The sequence below is a fragment of the Podarcis raffonei genome, chromosome 11 (genome assembly GCF_027172205.1).
Source record: "Podarcis raffonei isolate rPodRaf1 chromosome 11, rPodRaf1.pri, whole genome shotgun sequence".
Lineage (NCBI taxonomy): Eukaryota > Metazoa > Chordata > Lepidosauria > Squamata > Lacertidae > Podarcis > Podarcis raffonei.
In genome coordinates, this window is record NC_070612.1 from 17,719,769 (window position 1) to 17,739,717 (window position 19,949).

Genomic DNA, 19,949 nt, shown 5'->3' on the forward strand with positions numbered 1-19,949 from the left:
GAAAGCGCACGCGTCGCTCGACGACGGTTGAAATGGGAGTCAAGAGTCGGGAGTTAACGGGCGGGGATTAGAGGCTGCACCGCCCCGTCTTTTATATCGTTTCGGTCGTCGCTCGAGCCCGCTTTCTAGCCCCCTGCGCTGGATTCGCAGGGCTTGCAGATTCCAGACGCGCCTCCTCTCCAAAAAGGCTTTGTGGCACCTTAAAAAGCTGGGTTAGGATGCTAATGGTTTCTCCGACGCCGTTGAACTACAACTCCCATCATCCTTGCTGCGCGCAGGGCTTGATGGGAGCTGGAGTCCAACGATATCTGAAGGGATTTCCCCATCCTTGGTCTCAAGAGACTTAAATTTTGGCTTCGACCCTCGAAAGCCTTGCGTCGGAATAAAATTTGCTTAGTTTTTAAGGTGCCACAGGACTGTGCAAGTCAGGGATCAGCAAACTTTTTCAGCAAGCGCCGGTCCGTCTCTCAGACCTTGGGGCCCGGACTATATTTTGGAAGGAGGAAAAAATGAACAAATTCCGATGCCCCACAAATAACCCAGAAATGCAATATATATATAAAAGGACATATTTTACTCATTTCCGGACCGTCCGCGGGCCGGATTTAGAAGGAGATTGAGCCGGAGCCGGCCCCTGGGCCTTAGTTTGCCTACCCATGGTGTGTAAGTTATGCAGGGCTCCTTTAAGACACGCCCCCACCAGTAACATTTTCTTAATTGTTGTAGGGAGTCGTGTGTTTCAGAAAGCCCATGCAGTGAAGTAGAGTTTGCCTTTCTGGTAAGTGTGCACAAGATTTCTATCCTATGTATATTCTATATATGTATATATATATGTATATATAGGAGCAAGTCTTACTGAGTTTAATTAAGTTTGGACTAAGGTAAGTGGATATATAAGCAATACATACAGCAACATATACAAATACATAAAACACACACAGAAACCTTACTAGTTCACCCAATATAGGCCTTAAGAGCAGCCTTGTTAAAATATTTAAATCTCCCAGCTGAGACAATGATCGGGTATTTGATTAACTTTTTACCAAAGGACAGGTGCTCTGGCACCTTCTAAAAAAGTGACATGCTTTGCCTTTAGAGCAGCAATTTTAAGGAGAAAAAATTGTGGGGACTATAAATTAAATTATTCAGGAAAGCAAACTTAAACACATCTTAAAAAATGATTTCCTGTTCTCAATGTCTTCTAGCTGAGGCCACTAGGGTTGGAGTTCTTAATCAATTAAAGATATATCATGATTGAGTACATGTGCTTATAAAAACTGCAGATTTCAGGCCTGTTCTCACTTTCTTACTCCTAAGAGAATAACGTTTCTAAGATTATGCATGATACAGCATGTGTGCAACATCTAAACCAGGGCCCTCCAAGATGTTGGGTTTCCTCGCAAGCCACACTTTCCAGCTCTCCCTCCACTTCCAATTTCCCAGCACCATACGTGTCCAGTCGTGCCCAAGGGGGGAGTTGCTATAGTTGCCATTTATAATCCTAAACCTCTTTTTCATAGCAAACTCTCAAATACATAGCTGTATGATTTCCACTTTTATGTCTAAGAACGTTGTGTAAATTCTATGCAAAATTAATAGAGAAACCCATTTTTAAAATAATTTTAATTGCCAGGGCAAGATTATACAATGCATTTTAATCCAAAGCATATAAAACTGTTTCACTGCTAGAAAAATTTAGTAGTAAAAAAAGAAGAGAAACAACCTGCCATTCTGCATTCTATGTGAGGTTAGTTAAGAACAGACAACACAGAAGTATGATAAGCTCCACAGCTTGTTTTAATGCTTTAATAAGCATTTGGCTTTTCAGATTCCAGTGCAGTGACAGTTCATTCCACCTGAAGAAATAGTTGTGCATCACTCAATGAAGCCGTTCTAATTTAGCCTGTAGAGATTTAAAGTTCCCTGTAATTGTCTGTACAGCTAGTGTTGGACTTATGGACTGCAGTTCAACAAGGTAACAGCTAACAGCATCCAAGCAAATATTTGTGAATCGCCGCCTAAAGAGAAAGAAAACAAGCAATTAGTTTTAGTTTATTGTTAGGATACAGAGACCCAAAACTATAGTTAGGGTCAGTGATCTTCTGCAACAAAGCTGGCAATGGGATATGCTGGTGGTTGTAGCGAGATGTGTCAGTTCTGAGCAAGATGTATACAATTTAGTATGGTAAGCTCCTTCAGCAGTCTGCCTTCTTTGCTTATGTTACTTTATAAATCACCACTTACATTATTTATTAATTAAATTTCTATACTGCCCTTCATATAAGGTTTACAGGGCTGTTTATAATATAAAAACACAGAGTAACAAACAAAAACACAAACCCCACCACAAACACAGTTTAAAAGGCAATAGATTGTTTAACTGGCCAAATGCCAGGCAGAAGAGGAATATTTTTCCTCGCGCCTAAAGATATGTAATGAAGATGCCTGGTGAGTCACCCTGGTGAGAGCATTCCACAAGCAGTAAAGGTCCGTTCTCTTGAGGCCACCCCCCAGGCCTCTTGCAGAAAAGGCACACAAAGAAGGGTCTCAGATGATGATAGCAGAGTCCAGATCAGTTCATCTGGCAACCATTTCCAGCATATGTTAAGTCTGTTTACAGCATCTGCATTCAAAGAAGTACCTTTCAAAGGCAAGAATTTTGTTAGGCTCTTGCACAAATGCTGATAATAACACATGGATGCATTCCAAAAGGTGCAAAGGCTTCTTCATTTTACTCCAGTATGGATCCTGTAAAGAAAAAAGAAAAATACATGACAATTTGGAAATTATTCATCAACATGTTGAGTGTAGTACAGAGTGCCTCATAATACCCATTCTGCATTTGAAAGAACTTAATTGTTTGCCTAGTGAGATCAAGCAGGCTCCAATTTAAAGTGGCTCCTGCTTGTGGCATCACCAGTCTTGTTTTTAAAGAAAATGAAAGAAACTGAGTAGGGGGAGGGGTAGAAATGGGGGTAAAAAAAGAGTAACAAGGTATTTTTAAACCTTTAATCATTGTATACAAGGCCAGTATGTTGATAGGTGTGGCATTTTCACCCGTTGGGTGAACTGCACTTGTAAAATTCAAGTCTTGTATACAGCTATTAAAAATACAGGAGCCTGTGGAAAAGTAGGTGGCAATAGGCTTGACAGCTGGACCTTACTAGATATGATACAGATGAGTGTAAATACAGCTGTGACAGATAAGATGTGACTTGGCTGCAAAAGCAGACTGAAGGTGCTAACTTGGTCCCCACCTGCATATAAGACAATGGGGTGGGGGGAGAGGCAGCAACAAATGAAGTAGTAGCGAACAAAGGTCCTCAACACAACCTCAGAAGCAGCCGAGGCAGCAAGTTGGTATTCTACGGACCAATTTAATGAGCTCATAGAGTCACAATCTACTACATGAGGATCAATGCCTACTAACTACAAACACATTTTGAATGTCTGGCCCAGTACAAACCTAGAATTTTCTTCCTGTTAGTATCTCAGCAGTGATATACCTTTAAAAAACTGGTATTATGTGGTCCACCCCCATCATTTGTGATGATACAGAATTTAAACAACAGATCAACAAGAAAATATGCTAAGTTTTTCCTCTTACCCGTGCTTTGAATAGGTGATCATATACTTCAAGAAGTCTTGGTAGCGGCACACCAATTTCTTGCATTGTGTAAGTTACAAAACCCACATCCCAGTTCAAAGAACAAACTTGTTGTTCTAGATACTGCACTAAGAAATCTAAGGGGGGGAAATAGTGGCCAGTGAGATGCAAATCATTTGCTGCAAAGTTTAGTTGCTATTCTTTCTTTTATATGCCTGTGAATTCCTTCACTTAAGTCAACCTGACAGGAAATCTACTCAGTAGATGTTTTAAAAAACGTGGACACAGTGCAATACAGGAAGTTCTGAAGAGACTGTTTGAGGACTCTGACCATTTGACTTCCTAGTTCACAACAACTAGTTCTAGTTCAGCGATAACCAAAGGCGTTCTGCTCTTTTCAAGTTTGGCTTGAGAGAAATGACTGGGAAGGTCACCTCCATGTGATGACTATAGGCGAGGACAAAATCCCTGCCACCCTAGAGTTCAAGAAAAATGTGACCTATGCAAGTGCATACCCATTTCTGGGACCTATGGAGGCCATAAAGAAGAATGTGTATTTTCAATACTCAGGGTATGACTCAACTGCATATGAGGGCATTACCTCTAAATGGAAAATTGTGTGCACCTTCCACATACTTATAACATTGCTCCTGTGCTCCACATGGTCACTGCCTACAGTTACTTCTAATTCTGTTCAGAGTAATTCAGATGTTGCTTTGAGCCTGGGTACATGCAGAATCTATTTGAAACTAATGGATATGCACAGAAGCCTCCTCACTATCAAAGCACATTCTTCCTTCTATTTTGCAGTCTTCTAAGAGCGTTCAGTCAAATGCATATACAAGGTGCTTTTGGGAAGGCTCTGAGTGGAGTTTATATGTCTCAGGACAGGACTTGTGTGGAAGCTGCATCCTTCCATATACATCCTTTTTATTTCTATGCTGCCTTTTCATAGTTAAAGCCATGTTCAAGGCAACTTACAATATGAAAATAATTACATAATTACAAACATAGCAAAAGTAGTCTAAACAATAAAACAGCAAAAACACATCAAAATTGAACAATTTCCATATAAATAATAAGATCTAAAAGATAGAAATAAATTAATATAAATAACAGCAACACCACCCCAAACCCCAGCCCAAGAGTCTTTTAAATCACACACATTCAGGCAAATTCTTAAGTAGGGCTTCTCCTCCCACCCACACTTTTAATAAATATTTTATATGGAATTTGACAGCTCAGCACTTGATAATACAGAAGGTACTGACTTTGATCTAACATAGACTCTTGGAAGAATTAGTGGATTTATTTCCTGTTTGTTCTTTGTTTTATTTTGTTATTTTATTTTTTCAGTATCTCCAAATATCCTTAATTTGAATTATATACCTAATGGAAAATAGCGAGGTGTCCCAGCGTAGATTTTGCCAAGCATTACCATCTTCAGGCTAAGAGCCTGCATTCTGTCAGGAGCACTCATAGTCACACTGTCACTCAGCGCTGAAATAGAAAAGACGCTCTTTTAGAAGATCAATTATACGCTTGCATTTATGTTATTTCCATTTTCAACATGCAGAACCAACTAAAAAAAAATAATCATGTCAATTTACCCTCCTACAGGTGGGCTATGAATGAGTTTCCAGTTTCATAGGACTCCCGATGGTTTAAAAAAAATATTCTGGTGATACAAATGATGCTCTCTCTAGGCTAAGAACACAGAAACCATGACACCAAGCTCTTTGGGAGAGTTGCTGAATGTTTACCGTTAATAATAAAAGAAGTAGGATGAAATGAACTCATAAATAAAACCTAGACCCTTCCTTTGCAAGGGTTTTGGGGGTTTTTTGCTAATGAATCTGACAGCCTGCTTGCTGAAGGTTAAGCTACTCCACCAAGTCTATGCAGATCATATTCTTGCTAATAAACAGTTGACTCCAACTTGCATGGTGTGATTTACTTCCAGCTCACTCCTGTCAATTCCTTCCCACCCCGCAAACTGGACTGAAGAGCAACACAGAAGTGAGTCATTCCATAATGTTGTGTGCTTCTAGGCATCTCTTCTAAGTACTTGAACCTACCTTTATCAATTATTTCTTGCCAAAGTGTCTGCACTAAGATAGGATCCGAATGACCAGCGCAATGAATAATAGCCAGTTTACATTCTGAGAGTTTGAATGGATCAGCAAATTCCCCATAAAGCTGAAATTTAAAAACAAGTTTGATCATTCACATAGATCAAATGCAGAATGAAGTATAAATGGATTAATAGGCAGTTTACAGACATTAAACAAAATATTGAATAGCATAGGTAAAGGTACCCCTGCCCATACGGGCCAGTCGTGACCGACTCTAGGGTTGCGCGCTCATCTCGCTCAAGAGGCCGGGAGCTGGCGCCGTCCGAAGACACTTCCAGGTCACGTGGCCAGCGTGACGAAGCTGCAACTGGCGAGCCAGCACCAGTGCCGCACACGGAAACGCCGTTTACCTTCCCGCTATAAAGCGGTACCAATTTATCTACTTGCACTTAGGGGTGCTTTCGAACTGCTAGGTGGGCAGGAGCTGGGACCGAATGACAGGAGCTTACCCCGCCGCGGGGATTCGAACCGCCGACCTTATGATCAGCAAGTCCTAGGCACTGAGGTTTTGCCCACAGCGCCACCCGCGTCCCACATTGAATAGCATACCTATACCCTAAATAACAAATAAAAGATAGTGCATATTTCTTGTGGAGTTCCGTTATATATATGAGTGTTTTTCACACACAAGAGTGATGACTGCTAAAGACCGCACACAACATTGTATTATAAAAGAACTAAAATAATATGAAATATGTAAAATAAAACACTTTTTTAAAAAAACTGGTGAGGCAGAGCAATTTTTCTTGATTAAGTGGAAAAAATGGTTTGGGAGATATCAGATGAATTTTTTGCACAATACAGAGAAGCCTGGGAATGTTTGTTATTATTACTATAAGATCACCTTGCTAATTTCCATCAACTCGGAATCCAGCTGGGAAATGGCATCTTGTACTGAGGAATGATGAGAACACTGACGGAGTAATGCTTCCTGTATTTGAAACTGAATCCTTGCAACCTGGTTAAAAAATTACAATAGTCTTTAATTAAAAGCTCAGTGAACATCAGCAGCCACCTACAATTAGGTCCAACACAAAACATTTCACTTCTTACAATGACTACATATACACACAACACATATGGACTCCGAACTCTGCAATTCAAAATAGCTGACTAGGTCTATATAGGCAAAGTTACTCCTTCAGATTAACAGGATACCAATATGTTTGGGGCTTTATAAGTCAACAACTAAACCATAAACTAGGCCAGTAGCAAACTGGGAGCCATTTCAGCCACCGTGTTACACAATAACGATAGGTTGCTCGAGTTAGAATGAAGTCCTGTGCTGACACAGTTGAGGTGGCCTCATTATGATTGTTTATTTTAGCTACCTAAATACCACTTAGTTACCAAAGTTTCCAAGTGCTGCTCATAAGCATATTAACAGATAAAATCAATTAATTATTAAAAACAGGAAACTTATCTAAAATGCCTATTTTAATATTTTATTTCAGCTGTTGAAATCTCCCAGGAACACAGTTCTGGGTTCTCCTGCATCACCCCTGACCACCTCCACCAGCTTGGTCAGGGAGATCCATCAATGCCATCTAAATTAATTATCATACTTACTTCCATTTTCTCTTCCAATTCATGCAAAAATTCACCATCTGCAGCAATTGGTGAGATGGCTGTGGAACTCTTAGCACTCAAAATGGCACGCGCAATATATTCAAGACGCTGCTGAAGTGAGATCTCAGTGCTGTTAAATGACATAATGGTGTGACTAATATGGTAGCTTCCATGAGCAATTATCACAAGAATGTTAGCTGTTTTCAATATTTTAATCTAGTTCTTCAGTCTGTCTATTTCTCTGCAGTACGTTATTCTTTGTCTAACTGCTCTAACACCATTACTCCTGTATCTCCTCGCATCTTGCACCTTGGCCATTTCTTCTATACCATCTAGAAATACATAGAAACCAATAAAAATTCAGTTTTAGAAATGTTACATACAGATGCATGGTCTGATAACGTCGTCAAAACTTATCAACTGCTATCCACAATAAATTTCCTCAATGCATGTAAATGCTTTTATGTTAGCAGCTACAGCCACATCCTATGCTACTGGAGTCCCCCACACTGTATGCCATGGAAAAAAATGCTTCCTTGTTGGTGTCTTAAGAAAACATTGCTACTTCTTTAAGGCTAGTTGAGATTATACCTTTGGCATGATCGGGAGTAAGTTTGAAGAGAGGTTGCAGGCTGGATAGGAACCTTCCACAAGCCACATCTGGCCCATAGGCTGGAGCAGGCATAGTCATAGTCAATTTGGCCATGCCTGAGTTTGATCACAAGTTCTATTCTACCTTAGTGTCATAAAGATTGCTCTGCAAAAATTATAACGTAAGTAAATAACTAAAGAAGACTAGAAGTACTTCAACCTACCCTGGGACCTTACAGTGAAGGCTGAGCAATCAATCAATCAATCAAAACATTAGATGCAATTACTGAAAACAAGCTACCCTTACCTATGCATGTCTGCCAATTTTGCAAGTACTCTGGCCGCATTACTAAAACTTCCGTTTTTCTCAAAAAACCTCCACAGAAGATCCATATAGCGAACTTTGTTTTGATCAACTTTGGCCATACGTGCCAAATATGGCTCCAGAAAGGGAGAGTTTATCTGCAGGAATCAAGGGAGTAAAGGTAAAGTCCTATTAGCTTGCTAATGCAGTGCTTTATGAAATGTGACAATGAAGTTGTGTATCTACATTGTATTTATTTATCTTCATCAACTTGGTCTGTGACCTTACTTACTTGCAGCAGTTTATCTGACAGATCGGCTTGGACCAACCAGCTGTAAAGAGCAATACTAAAAAGTTCATCCGTAGAACGCTGGGCCAATTTTAGCATTTGCTCAAACTGCAATGAGAGAAGGGGAGGGAATTGAAAAAGATCTCTAACAGTATATTTTTATTACACTTTTAGTACTACTAGGTGTTTCCTATGCACTAGTTTAAATTCCTCTAATGAATAATACAGGTGAAGGTTTTTATAAACTTTTTATATGCAACAACAGCTGCCAGGGTAGTGATTGCTACTAAATGAAAATCTCAGGACACACCAACAAAGGAAGAGTGGATTTGTAAATTAAAGGAGTATATAGAATTGGCAAAATTAACTTCAATTATAAGATATCAATCAAATCAAAAGTTAAGAATGGAGTGGAAGTATTTCGAAGATTATATGCCAAAATATTGTTCTAAAAATGACGTGCTAAGAGGCTTAGAATAAAAATGTAGCAATAACAAAATCAATAAAGAAAGAAGGAAGAATCAGAATTCAACAAAAATATTTTATTATAGAATGCAAGGGGGAAAGGTAGAAAGAAATATAAAGAATTGCTGTGGAGGGGAGTAGAGGGTGGGTGGTGGGTTTTATAATTAGGTTATAATTATGCAGCTGTTGTATTATATTTTATGTGAGGGAATCATTGGGAATTTTGGTTATTATGTATATATGTTAAGTTTCAATAAAGATCTTTGGAAAAAATAATACAGATGAAACAATAAAAATAATACAGATGTTAGTAAACTGTACTAACAGCTTCACAATAAATTTACAGTAAGTTAGTAGTCTGGATCTGAAAAATTATACATGTCCTGAAGGGAATTTTATCGAATAGCAGGCCCTTCCTGGGCCTACTCAAGGCCTTCCTTCAGCATAGCTAAAGCAGTTCTTTGAATCCTGGATATTAGATTTATGACAAGCTTAAAAGTACTTCCTGGGCAAAGTTAATGGCAATTCAGTGTATGCCATGTTTTTTCTTACATGATGTCCTGCTTCTTCATTGCTTAGCATATTGGGATCTGATGTCAAGACAGGAGGACCAGGTTTTTTGGGCACGCTGGGAGACTGTGGAGCAGCTTTACTTTGATTGACTAACTCCTGGAGAGTGTCCGTGATGCACTTATAGCTGTTTAGCCTGCAGAAAAGTGGAAACCACAGGAAAATGACTCACAAGCAAAACTTCCAAGCACCCACAGCAACAATTTATTGTCTTGCATATGCATGTTACTTTGTGCTAGATAGTAGAAGCTTTGATTCTTAACATCACTTCCTAGATTGCCAGAGGCTGGAATGGCTGTAGAAAATATGTAGGAATTCATTTGCAATTCAAAATAATTAGTGGATAAAGCAACATAAAGAAATGACCCACTCTGTCACTCTTCCTTGGTTACACATCTGCGGGGGCAGGGGGGATGACAATGGTGAATCTTAAAAATTTGGACCCTTTCCATTTCTCAGGAAGGTAAAAAATAAACATCAGAGCTGGTCACTTTTTCCTATCTGTGCTCACAAATACAGTTTTTGTCGTATTTAAGGCTACAAAGCAAAGGCTGCAAGGTTTTTAGCTGGGGCAATTAGAATAAGATCCACTATTTGACCATTGATTCAAAACCAAAAATGTATTCTATATAAATGACTTTTTATTTTTATTTTTTGTATATCATATTGTTGTTTTATTGGTATGGTCGATGGCTGACGCAAATAAAGATTCATTCATTCATTCTCTGCCCTGAAGAAAATTTCAATTGTAACCCAAAACTTGCCTTTCCTGGAAAGCCTGACATCCAACAACATCTTCCTCTGGTTCTCCATTTTTGTAATAATGGAGTCCAAGACCTTGGGGATCTTTCTTCTCTGCAGCCATGAGAGAAAGTTCTACCACACCCTCATAGAAACGTACTTGAGATTAAAAAGAAAAGAAAAATACATTAACAGAGATAAGAGTGAACATAATACTACAGAAATTGACAATATGAATACAACCTATTTCAAATTAGAAAATGTGAAGTCCTAATTCTAATTATCTGATGCTGTGGACTGCAGGGGCATCTGTGCATCTACCCACATTTTGAAAACTATGTCCCTCTGTGAAGCCCCGGAAAACTAGGTTTTCTCAATGTTTCAGTATTTTATGCAAGGGCAGTATACAGTGGTACCTCGGGTTAAGTACTTAATTTGTTCTGGAGGTCCGTTCTTAACCTGAAACTGTTCTTAACCTGAAGCACCACTTTAGCTAATGGGGCCTCCTGCTGCTGCCATGCCACCGGAGCACGATTTCTGTTCTCATCCTGAAGCAAAGTTCTTAACCCAAGGTACTATTTCTGGGTTAGCGAAGTCTGTGACCTGAGGCGTCTGTAACCTGAAGTCTATGTAACCCGAGGTACCACTGAAATTCGAACACATACAAAATCACGAGTACTGTGTGATTAGTTTCTGAAACCCTCAATTCACGTATTAAGTGTTACACATATGATATCAGATTTCTCAAATGATAAAATATGCCTGATGCACACAAACATAAAAAATACAGGGAACCTGAATTTTATTTGAAGGTGGAGGAGGAAATGGTGTCTGGCCATGAAACCAAACACAAGTCACAGTTACCCTGCTTGCGACTTCATTCTTCCAGGAAGGAGACAGGAGTTAGGGAGTGGGAGAGGGCGAAACGCAGCCATGAGGTTGCTTTGGAGTAGCCAAACGTTGGCAGCAGGAGCACACTCTCACTCCGTGCTTCCTATCTCTTTCTCTTATTTTTAAAAAAGCTGTTCTGCAAAAAGCAAGAGACCTGCATCTGTTCACTGCAGAGGCAGAAGAAAGAATAGTTTCAGAGAAGACGTGGGAAGGTGCCTCCAGTTGCAGGCCAGGCTTTCTTCAGAAGAGCCTGCCTCTTGGTGAACAGCGCAGCGAGCACACCAGCGTTCTGGGCCACTGGATGGCAGCAGATAGGGAAAAATATGTGTTCTTTACTGTTGTATTGTATTTTTTCTAACTGTGATGTACATGCATCACTTCCTATACTGTTTAATACTGATATTCCTGTAGCAGTTGGTCTGCAGAGAGAAAGATAAGTTGATCAGCAGACCCACTGAAATTATGCTCCTAAATCATGTCCCTTTCTTTCAATGAGTGGGATTCAACTAAGTTATACGCAGAGTACGCCCACTGAAATTAAAGAACATGACTAATCTAGGTCCATTACTTTCAATGGGTCTACTCTGAATAAAACCTAGCTGAATACCACCCACTGGGTCTACTCCAAGGATGACTTAACACTGGAAACAACACTATATTCATAAAGTTAAAGTTCAGTGATGCTTGTAACTCACCTTGCCTATACTGTGCACAGACATTGGCAAGATCTACCTGTGTGCTAATCTGTTGATATTCTTTCAGTGACTCTCTTAGCATCTTCTCTTTTTCAGATTTGTTCTGAACTTGTCGGGATCGCTGAAGTAGTTCATTTGCCTAGAAAGACACAAGCATAGATCAAAGTCTGCATTCTTCATTTGAACTCCACACACTGAACATTCAGTGGGAAGCCAAGGCCTATAGCAGCTTTGCACTGTGTGTTGATTTATTGAGATGGAGGTTGAAGCATCCCTCACACTTAACGAAGTCAATAAATTCTTCTACTTCTTGGCCAGAAGTGATATTTTTTTGTCTAGGAAATAATTCTTGTGCTAAACAGTCCCCTTATCCTTCTACAGATTGTAACGCTCATCTTTCAATTATTTTCTTAAAATGATCGCAGTAGTTTAATATTAAATATCTTCCTGTGACAACTGATAAATCTTAACACGTCTATATGTGTATTATAGTGAGCACAGCATGACGCAATACAATTCTCATATTATATTGCCCTCACTAGATGCAAAAATAGCATGCTAATGCAAACACACAACCAAACAAAAAAAACCACACACCCTTACTTCTTCTCATATTGGTTACTATACCATACCTTGGAACAGATAGCATCATCTGTGCTGTAGAGCAGGGGGCAGATGTCTTGTAAATGTGAACTAATCCCATCAACAGCAGCATGGTCTCTGATGTAACAGTTGATGAGGGATGCAATAAGGGCTCCAGTTAGCTCTCTATCTCTAATTACCAAGTCTCTGAAAGTAGTCACCTTCAGGTGTTCCTGAAGCTCCTGTGGAAAAAGCACATCCCCAATTTTTACTGTAAATGCATTTTTCTTGTTTAAATTTCGTAAGAGAGAAATCCTGCTGCATTTACATTACAACAAACCATCAAGGACAGCATAATTTACAGCACACGTTATCTTTTTTAAAAATATGCATAAGATTATCAAGAGATTGTGAAAAAGGCCCAAAAAACATTAAAGGACTATTTTGAGATAAATCTGAATACTACAGTTGAAAAAAGAACGATCTGGGACGCAAGCAAAGCTTTTATGAGAGGGTTTCTGATACAACAGAATTCAATCAAGAAAAAACTCTGGAACGGAAAGAAGGACAAAATATTGGAGAAAATACACCAAGGAGAAAAAAAACTGAGAACCAAACCAAAGTCCAAGGAGGTGCTGAGAGAAATTAAATTCCACCAAGCAGAATACTCAAAATTGATTAATCAGGAGATTGAATGGAAAATAAAACAGATGAAGCAAAGATCTTTTGAATCAGCAAATAAATGTGGAAAGCTGCTAGCTTGGCAGCTGAAAAAAAGACAAAAGCTAAACACGATAACAAATCTAGAGATTGATGGAAGGATCGTACAGAAACCAGAAGAAATTAGGAGGTGCTTCCACAGATACTTCAAAGAACTGTATGCACAGGGGCCCCAGAAAGAATCAGAGATAGATCAATTTTTAAAGATAAATGGACTATCAAAAATAACTCAAGATAAAAGATCAATCTTGAACTCTACAATAACCTCACAGGAAATTGAAGGTGCCATTCAGAATATGCAACTAGGCAAATCTCCAGGCCCGGATGGACTTACCTCCAAATATTACAAGGTTCTGAAGGACTATTTGATACAACCTTTGTTGGAGGTATGTAACCAGATTATGGATGGGAAGAGGGCACCAGAAACGTGGAAAGAAGCCTTCATCACATTGATACCTAAGTCAGAATCTGAAAAGACTCAGCTTAAAAACTACCGTCCCATCTCACTCCTAAATGTGGATTACAAAATATTTGCAGACATTTTGGCAAATAGACTTAAAAAAGTCTTAAATGAAGTAATTCATAAAGACCAAGCTGGCTTTCTCCCTGGTAGACATTTATATGAGAACACTAGAAACATCATTGACATTTTAGAACTTTTGCAGACTAACAGGAACACAAGGGCGGTGTTAATCTTTATTGATGCGGAGAAAGCATTTGACAACATATCTTGGATGTTTATGAAGAAGAACTTGGAAGGGATGGGAGTGGGACGGGGGTTTGAGAATGGATTACATGCAATCTATTCAGAACAAAAAGCTAAATTAATAGTGAACAATGTGGTGACGGAGGAATTTAAAATTGAAAAAGGGACACGACAAGGGTGCCCTCTATCCCCTCTGTTATTTATTTCAGTCCTGGAGGTGCTATTGAATATGATCAGAGAGGACCGGTTGGTACAAGGGATAGAGGTCGGAGTGAAACAATATAAACTGAAAGCTTTTGCAGATGACCTAGTTTTGACACTGCAGGAGCCAGAATCCAGTACAAAAAGAGTTCTCGAACTTATATCTGAATTTGGTCGGGTGGCGGGATTTAGGTTGAATAAACAAAAAACTAAGGTTCTGACCAAAAATTTAACAATTACAGAAACAGAGGGGTTTCAGAGAGAAACAGAACTGAATGTGGTTAAAAAAGTGAAATACCTTGGGATCTATTTGTCCTCCAAGAATTTGAATTTATTTAAGGATAATTATGAGAAATGTTGGTTGGAAGTTAAAAAGGATTTAGAAACTTGGTCAAGATTGAAACTTTCCTTGCTGGGAAGAATTGCAGCTATAAAAATGAATGTGTTGCCGAAAATGTTATTTTTGTTTCAAACCTTACAGATCGTGGACAGAGTGGATTGCTTTGGAAAATGGCAGAAGGATATATCTAGATTTATCTGGCAGGGCAAAAAGCCCCGAATAAAGTTTAAAATATTAACAGATTCGAAAGAAAGAGGGGGGTTTGCCCTGCCGGACTTGAGGTTGTATTATGAAGCTGCAGCCTTCTGCTGGCTGAAAGATTGGTTTTTGTTGGAAAACACCGATGTCCTAGATCTGGAAGGTTTTAATAATGCTTTTGGATGGCACGCATACCTATGGTACGACAAGGTTAAAGCACATAAATTGTTTAAAAGCCACATTGTCAGAAAAGCAATTTTTGCAGTCTGGATGAAATATAAAGACTTACTAGAGAGTAAAACTCCGAGGTGGCTATCACCAGTGGAGGCCAAGGCCCGAAAAAGACCCAATATGGAGGCCTATTGGCCGAAATATTGGGAATTGACTGAAAAAATTGGAGACAACTGGAAGTTGCAGAGCCAGGACAAACTAAAAAATAAGGTGCGAGATTGGCTACATTATGCTCAAATTCAAGAGGTTTTCAAAATGGACAAAAAAGTTGGTTTCCAGGTGGAAAAGTCGAAACTAGAGACAGAATTGTTAGAACCAAAGACAAAGCTGTTATCTAGAATGTATAACTTGCTGCTTATGTGGAATTTACAGGATGAGACAGTTAAATCTGCTATGATTAAATGGGCACAGGATGTTGGACACAACATTATGTTTGAAGACTGGGAAAGGTTATGGAACACCGGAATGAAATTCACGGCCAGTACGGCCTTGAAGGAAAACATTATGAAAATGATATACCGGTGGTACATGACCCCAGTCAAGTTAGCTAAGATACATCACCTGTCTGACAATAAATGTTGGAAGTGTAAGGAAGCAGAGGGGACTTTCTTTCACCTCTGGTGGACATGCCCAAAGGTTAAGGCTTTCTGGGAAATGATTTACAATGAGTTGAAAAAGGTATTTAGGTATACCTTTCCCAAGAAACCAGAGGCCTTCCTGTTGGGCATGGTAGACCAGAAAGTGTTAAAGAAGGATAGAACTTTGTTTATGTATGCTAGTACAGCAGCAAGAATACTCATTGCAAAGAACTGGAAGACACAAGATTTACCCACGCTGGAGGAATGGCAGATGCAGTTGATGGACTACATGGAGATAGCTGAACTGACCGGCAGAATCCGAGATTTGGATGTAGAAACAATTGAGGTGGACTGGAAAAAGTTTAAAGACTACTTGCAAAAGTATTACAAACTGTATGAATCTTAAGACGGTGCATGATTTGGAAATGATACGCTTTAGCAATTATGATTAAGTAAATAGTAAACTAAGTGATAAAAGAGAAAAGGAGATAATATGAAATTGAACATGTTACGTTTATTTTAAAGGTATAAAAATTGTGACATAATACATTGAATATAGATACATAACATGTAAAAGTTACAATAAGGTATGACATAAGGTAACAAATTGCTGACATTGTTAATATAAAGAACGCAGAATCGGAAGGGGTGGGGAAGTCCAAGTTGGGATTTTTGTTAAAAAAAAAAAAAATGGTTTCTTGTAAACTCCTTATTTGTTTGTAATGTATAAAATTTGGAAAGAAACGTAATAAAAAAATATTATAAAAAAATAAAAAAATAAAAATATGCATAAGATTAAAATAACTTTGATAATGTCAGCAGTGAAGGGCACAACCTGCAAACCATCCTCTACATCTGTGTGAAACTCTGTTTTAATAAACCAATATAAGAACTCACATCATAATTAAAAATGATTTTGGTACTTTGCAGGTTGCCTTTTAAAATAGTGAGGCACTATGAAATCTTTAAAAGACTGCAAAACAACTAAGTGATACCTATTGTCCAGAAGATCCCAATGTTCTGCTTTGAGCAATAAAACTCCTATGTCTTCCAGGTCAAGAAGCAAGGAGTGCTCAAAGGCTCATCGATCGCCAAATATTTGTGGAATACAGTTTATCTACATTGTGATATTGCAAACAGTTTTGCCTACCAATTTAACTTGGAAGGTACTGGTTCAATAAAGCTCAAAAGGAAGGTTTGGACAATTAATGATTGGGAGTTGCTGCGCCATTAAACTTCAGGTAACAGACTTGGACAACATCTCGGATTGGAATGGAGTCAGAGGAAGCTGCGCTGATAAAAAGACACTTGGAAAAATATATACTAACAAAGCTGTATTCAATGGATGAAAGTACATGATGTTTGACATGATTGAGAATCGTGGACTCGGGGACGGAGCATTGTAAAGCGTCAAAATCAAGATGTGGAAAATACGGAAACAACGAGGAGAGGCAGGACTGAGATGTGGAGATATTATGATTGGATATATTAATTGGATGTTTTTTATTGGAAAATCAATAAAAATGATTTAAAAGAAGAAGAAGAAGAAGCAAGGAGTGCTGTGGCACATACCTTCTGAAGTTCACCCACGACAATGTTGAACTGATGCTCACACAGAAGTTTCCACAGTGCCAAAGCCTGGCAGGTTTTCCGAACAAGTTGCTGGATGCCTTGAAGGGAGGCCTTCTCTGCTAATTGTGCCTCCGCTATAAAAGTGAAATGGACACTGCTAAATTATAACTTACGGTATTTCTATCCCCTGAACATGTCACACACACAAGGGTGAATGTGTCAAGTAACAGGTGCTTTCACAAAATGTTTTCAAGCACTAGAAACAAAGAAGTATGTGGCATGAAGGGATCGTTGGCTTACCCAATTCTAACACTTCTCTGCTAGGTAGGATTCACCAGGTTTAAGCGATCCCTAATATGGTAATGCAGTCATAGTAAATAACAAGATGAAAGATGAAAAATTTTTTTTTTAAATAATTCCAGTGGCACCTTGAAGATCAACTAAATATAAGCTTTCAAAGGATGAGCTTTTGTGTGTAATACACACTTCGTCAGATACTCTGAAGCAGAGGTTGCTTCAACCTTCTAACTGTTGATGACTGTTATGGCAGTTGGTTCCACAGGGAAGGGCAAGGGATTTTTAAAGGGATAGATGACCAAATTTAGCTTTAGTGTGTATAATGGGACATGAATCCCATATCTCTCTTCAGATCAGGTCTCTCCATAGTTTTTAGTTTAGTAATGAGTTGTAATTCAGCAACTTCTCTTTCAAGTTGCTATTTCTATTTCTAGCCTCTCTCTTTCAAACAGTCTCAAAATATTCACTGTTTACTATTAAAGCTAGAAAGAAATTGTCCCCATGTATTTTTCTTCAAAGATACATGCTAAAGAATAGAGAAAAGAAAAAAGAGCTATTTATCTACCATGAAACTTTCTCTGGAGCTCTTGCTGCAGTTGCTGAGAACTTCCACCATCGGACCGCATGAATCCGAGTAATCGCTGCTGCAAGTTAGCTGAGGTGGCAAAGCTTTTTCATGAAAAACAAGGAAAAAACGTATACACTGTATAAATAGGGTATGGTGTCCTTGGGGCCGTCGCATGCGAAATATACAGTAGTAAAAACTGGTTTAGATAGCAGAAGCTGTTTAATATGTTAACAGTGAACTCAGATTCACCATCCTTTTAAACATCCTGCAAAGCACCTTAAGTCCGGTTATCTTAATTTTGTCTGGGAAAGGCCCTCTAATAAGAAGACTTAGGGACAGGTAGGGCAAATGAGTTCTACTTTGTATTTGCTGACCTTGAGTCTCCCATAGGGCTGTGAGCCCTAAATTAAAGTGCTCTGGGAGTTATTAGGAAGCTATTCTAGACCAGGAATCTGGCATAAATCAGTTTAGTACCTGCGGCCTGAGGATTGGCAGGTTAATGCACAGTCCCTTTTTGGTCCCCCAAAGTCCTCATTTGTGGTTTCTGATTAAACTGTGGCTGAAAACTGGCCTAAGCTGTATTTTGTAAGCTGCTATAGAAACCTATCAAGTTGGATAATAAATCTGCTATAAAGACCACAAATATTCATGCATAAATATTGGAGATACATATGTTTTCTAAGGGAACAACTCAAACTTTCATATCAGTTATCTGTACAACACAACTGTCAGCCACCAATGCTTGTTTTCCTTAACACCCTTAATCTTACCTGGGATTTCTAAGGGATCCTATTGCTGCAAATTGTGAATTCCTATCCAAAAATTCCTGCAGCCCTTTTAATTCTTGTAGTACAGTTTCTAACACTTGTGGTGGAACACTGCTTTCAACCTAAACAAGAAAGAGGTTAACCGAAATGAACATATTTGAAACTAACCAATTTTAACTTATTCTAAATTTCTGTTCTTGGAGGTTTCTGGGTAGATGACTAGGAAGTGAATCCTCTTGTAACCAGGAAAAGTCACTGTTAGGAAATGATGCTTTGCAAAACCTTTTGAGCTGGAGTCAGACAGGGGAAGAAGGGAAGACCACAAGTTTCTCCTTTCCCCTGTGCATGAAAACAGAACTGCAGAGGAAGCCACTCCTTACGAGGGAGATGGGGGATAAATCAAATCAAATCAAATCAAACTATGCTGCACCTTTATGGGCTGCCTTTGCAAACCTCTCACCTTTAGAGTCACTTCAAAGCCAGTTCTTACGCCAACTTCTAAAATTACCAACATGCGTAAGTAATGCGGCTATTCGCTTAGAAATGAAGTTCCCCTCAGTGGAGCTAGTTATATGGAGGAGAGTTTTGATTTATTGGATATCCCTATGGCATAAACTCCCGAACCACTATCTCATTCAATGCATGTGGCGAGATGACTTCACAAATTTGTGGTCAGGAAAAATCCATGCCAAATTGCTGTCCTATGAGATCTCGCCCACTGAATTGCTCAAACTGGATCTAAATGTGGCAAAAAGGTGTATAAATCAAAGGCTGGATGATGTGGAGCTATACCAAAATTTCGTAGCTGGTGGTGGAGCCTGCTCGCCGTTAAATTTCGGCATAACCCCTATCTACCGCGCTCCTACTTAACTTCGCTTATGACCGCGTCTCATCGATATGCCTTCATTAGAGCTAGGTTCAATGTCTTTCCAACAAACGTGCTGAGACATAGATTCACTAAGGGCCAAGTCCCTTCAATGTGTGCTTGTGAAATGAAAACATCTGAATCTCTACATCATGTTATGTTTATCTGCCCTTTGTACAGTTCAGCCCGTGCTAGTATACTAAACTCCATAATCCAGCCTATGGCTGACAAACCAGTAGACCTACAGCTTGGCTGGGTTCTTCAAGATGTGGATCCTTATATTACCCAACAGGTTGCTAAATTCCTAACAGCCGTCCTCTCGTACAAGAGACGGAATGGAATGTTAGCTGATTATTGATGGTTATAAGAATTTTCTATAATGACATCAGATATTGATTTTAGTGTAGTGCCTAAAATTTTTAATCTTAGTCTTAAACTTTTTTTTAATGAACGGCTAATATCTGTCC

At 39.0% G+C, this 19,949-nt stretch overlaps 1 protein-coding gene and 1 long non-coding RNA gene across 3 annotated transcripts in view; one reads left to right on the plus strand and one right to left on the minus strand.

Moving 5' to 3' along the window:
• Nucleotides 1–32: 32 nt before the first annotated feature.
• On the plus strand, nt 33–7,316 carry LOC128423103 (uncharacterized). 2 transcript variants are annotated; one of them, XR_008332671.1, is made up of 4 exons: nt 33–424; nt 731–778; nt 5,571–5,626; nt 7,197–7,316. It is a non-coding gene; the product is annotated as an uncharacterized LOC128423103 (long non-coding RNA). The 2 variants fall into 2 exon arrangements; XR_008332672.1 differs by lacking the exon at nt 33–424 and having other exon boundaries at nt 559–778.
• NUP155 (nucleoporin 155) overlaps nt 1,605–19,949 on the minus strand; it is a 37,420-nt gene continuing 19,075 nt past the window's right edge. Inside the window, exons 20-35 of the mRNA XM_053407855.1 lie at nt 18,621–18,739; nt 17,848–17,951; nt 16,986–17,119; nt 12,490–12,681; nt 11,858–11,996; nt 10,295–10,430; nt 9,513–9,666; nt 8,499–8,603; nt 8,210–8,364; nt 7,312–7,441; nt 6,587–6,700; nt 5,686–5,806; nt 4,997–5,107; nt 3,608–3,744; nt 2,642–2,748; nt 1,605–2,018 (exon numbers count right to left, since the gene is read on the minus strand). Coding sequence (XP_053263830.1) covers nt 1,880–2,018; nt 2,642–2,748; nt 3,608–3,744; nt 4,997–5,107; nt 5,686–5,806; nt 6,587–6,700; nt 7,312–7,441; nt 8,210–8,364; nt 8,499–8,603; nt 9,513–9,666; nt 10,295–10,430; nt 11,858–11,996; nt 12,490–12,681; nt 16,986–17,119; nt 17,848–17,951; nt 18,621–18,739 — 2,097 coding nt within the window. The 3' untranslated portion in view covers nt 1,605–1,879. The remainder of the gene's footprint in view (nt 2,019–2,641; nt 2,749–3,607; nt 3,745–4,996; nt 5,108–5,685; nt 5,807–6,586; nt 6,701–7,311; nt 7,442–8,209; nt 8,365–8,498; nt 8,604–9,512; nt 9,667–10,294; nt 10,431–11,857; nt 11,997–12,489; nt 12,682–16,985; nt 17,120–17,847; nt 17,952–18,620; nt 18,740–19,949) is intronic.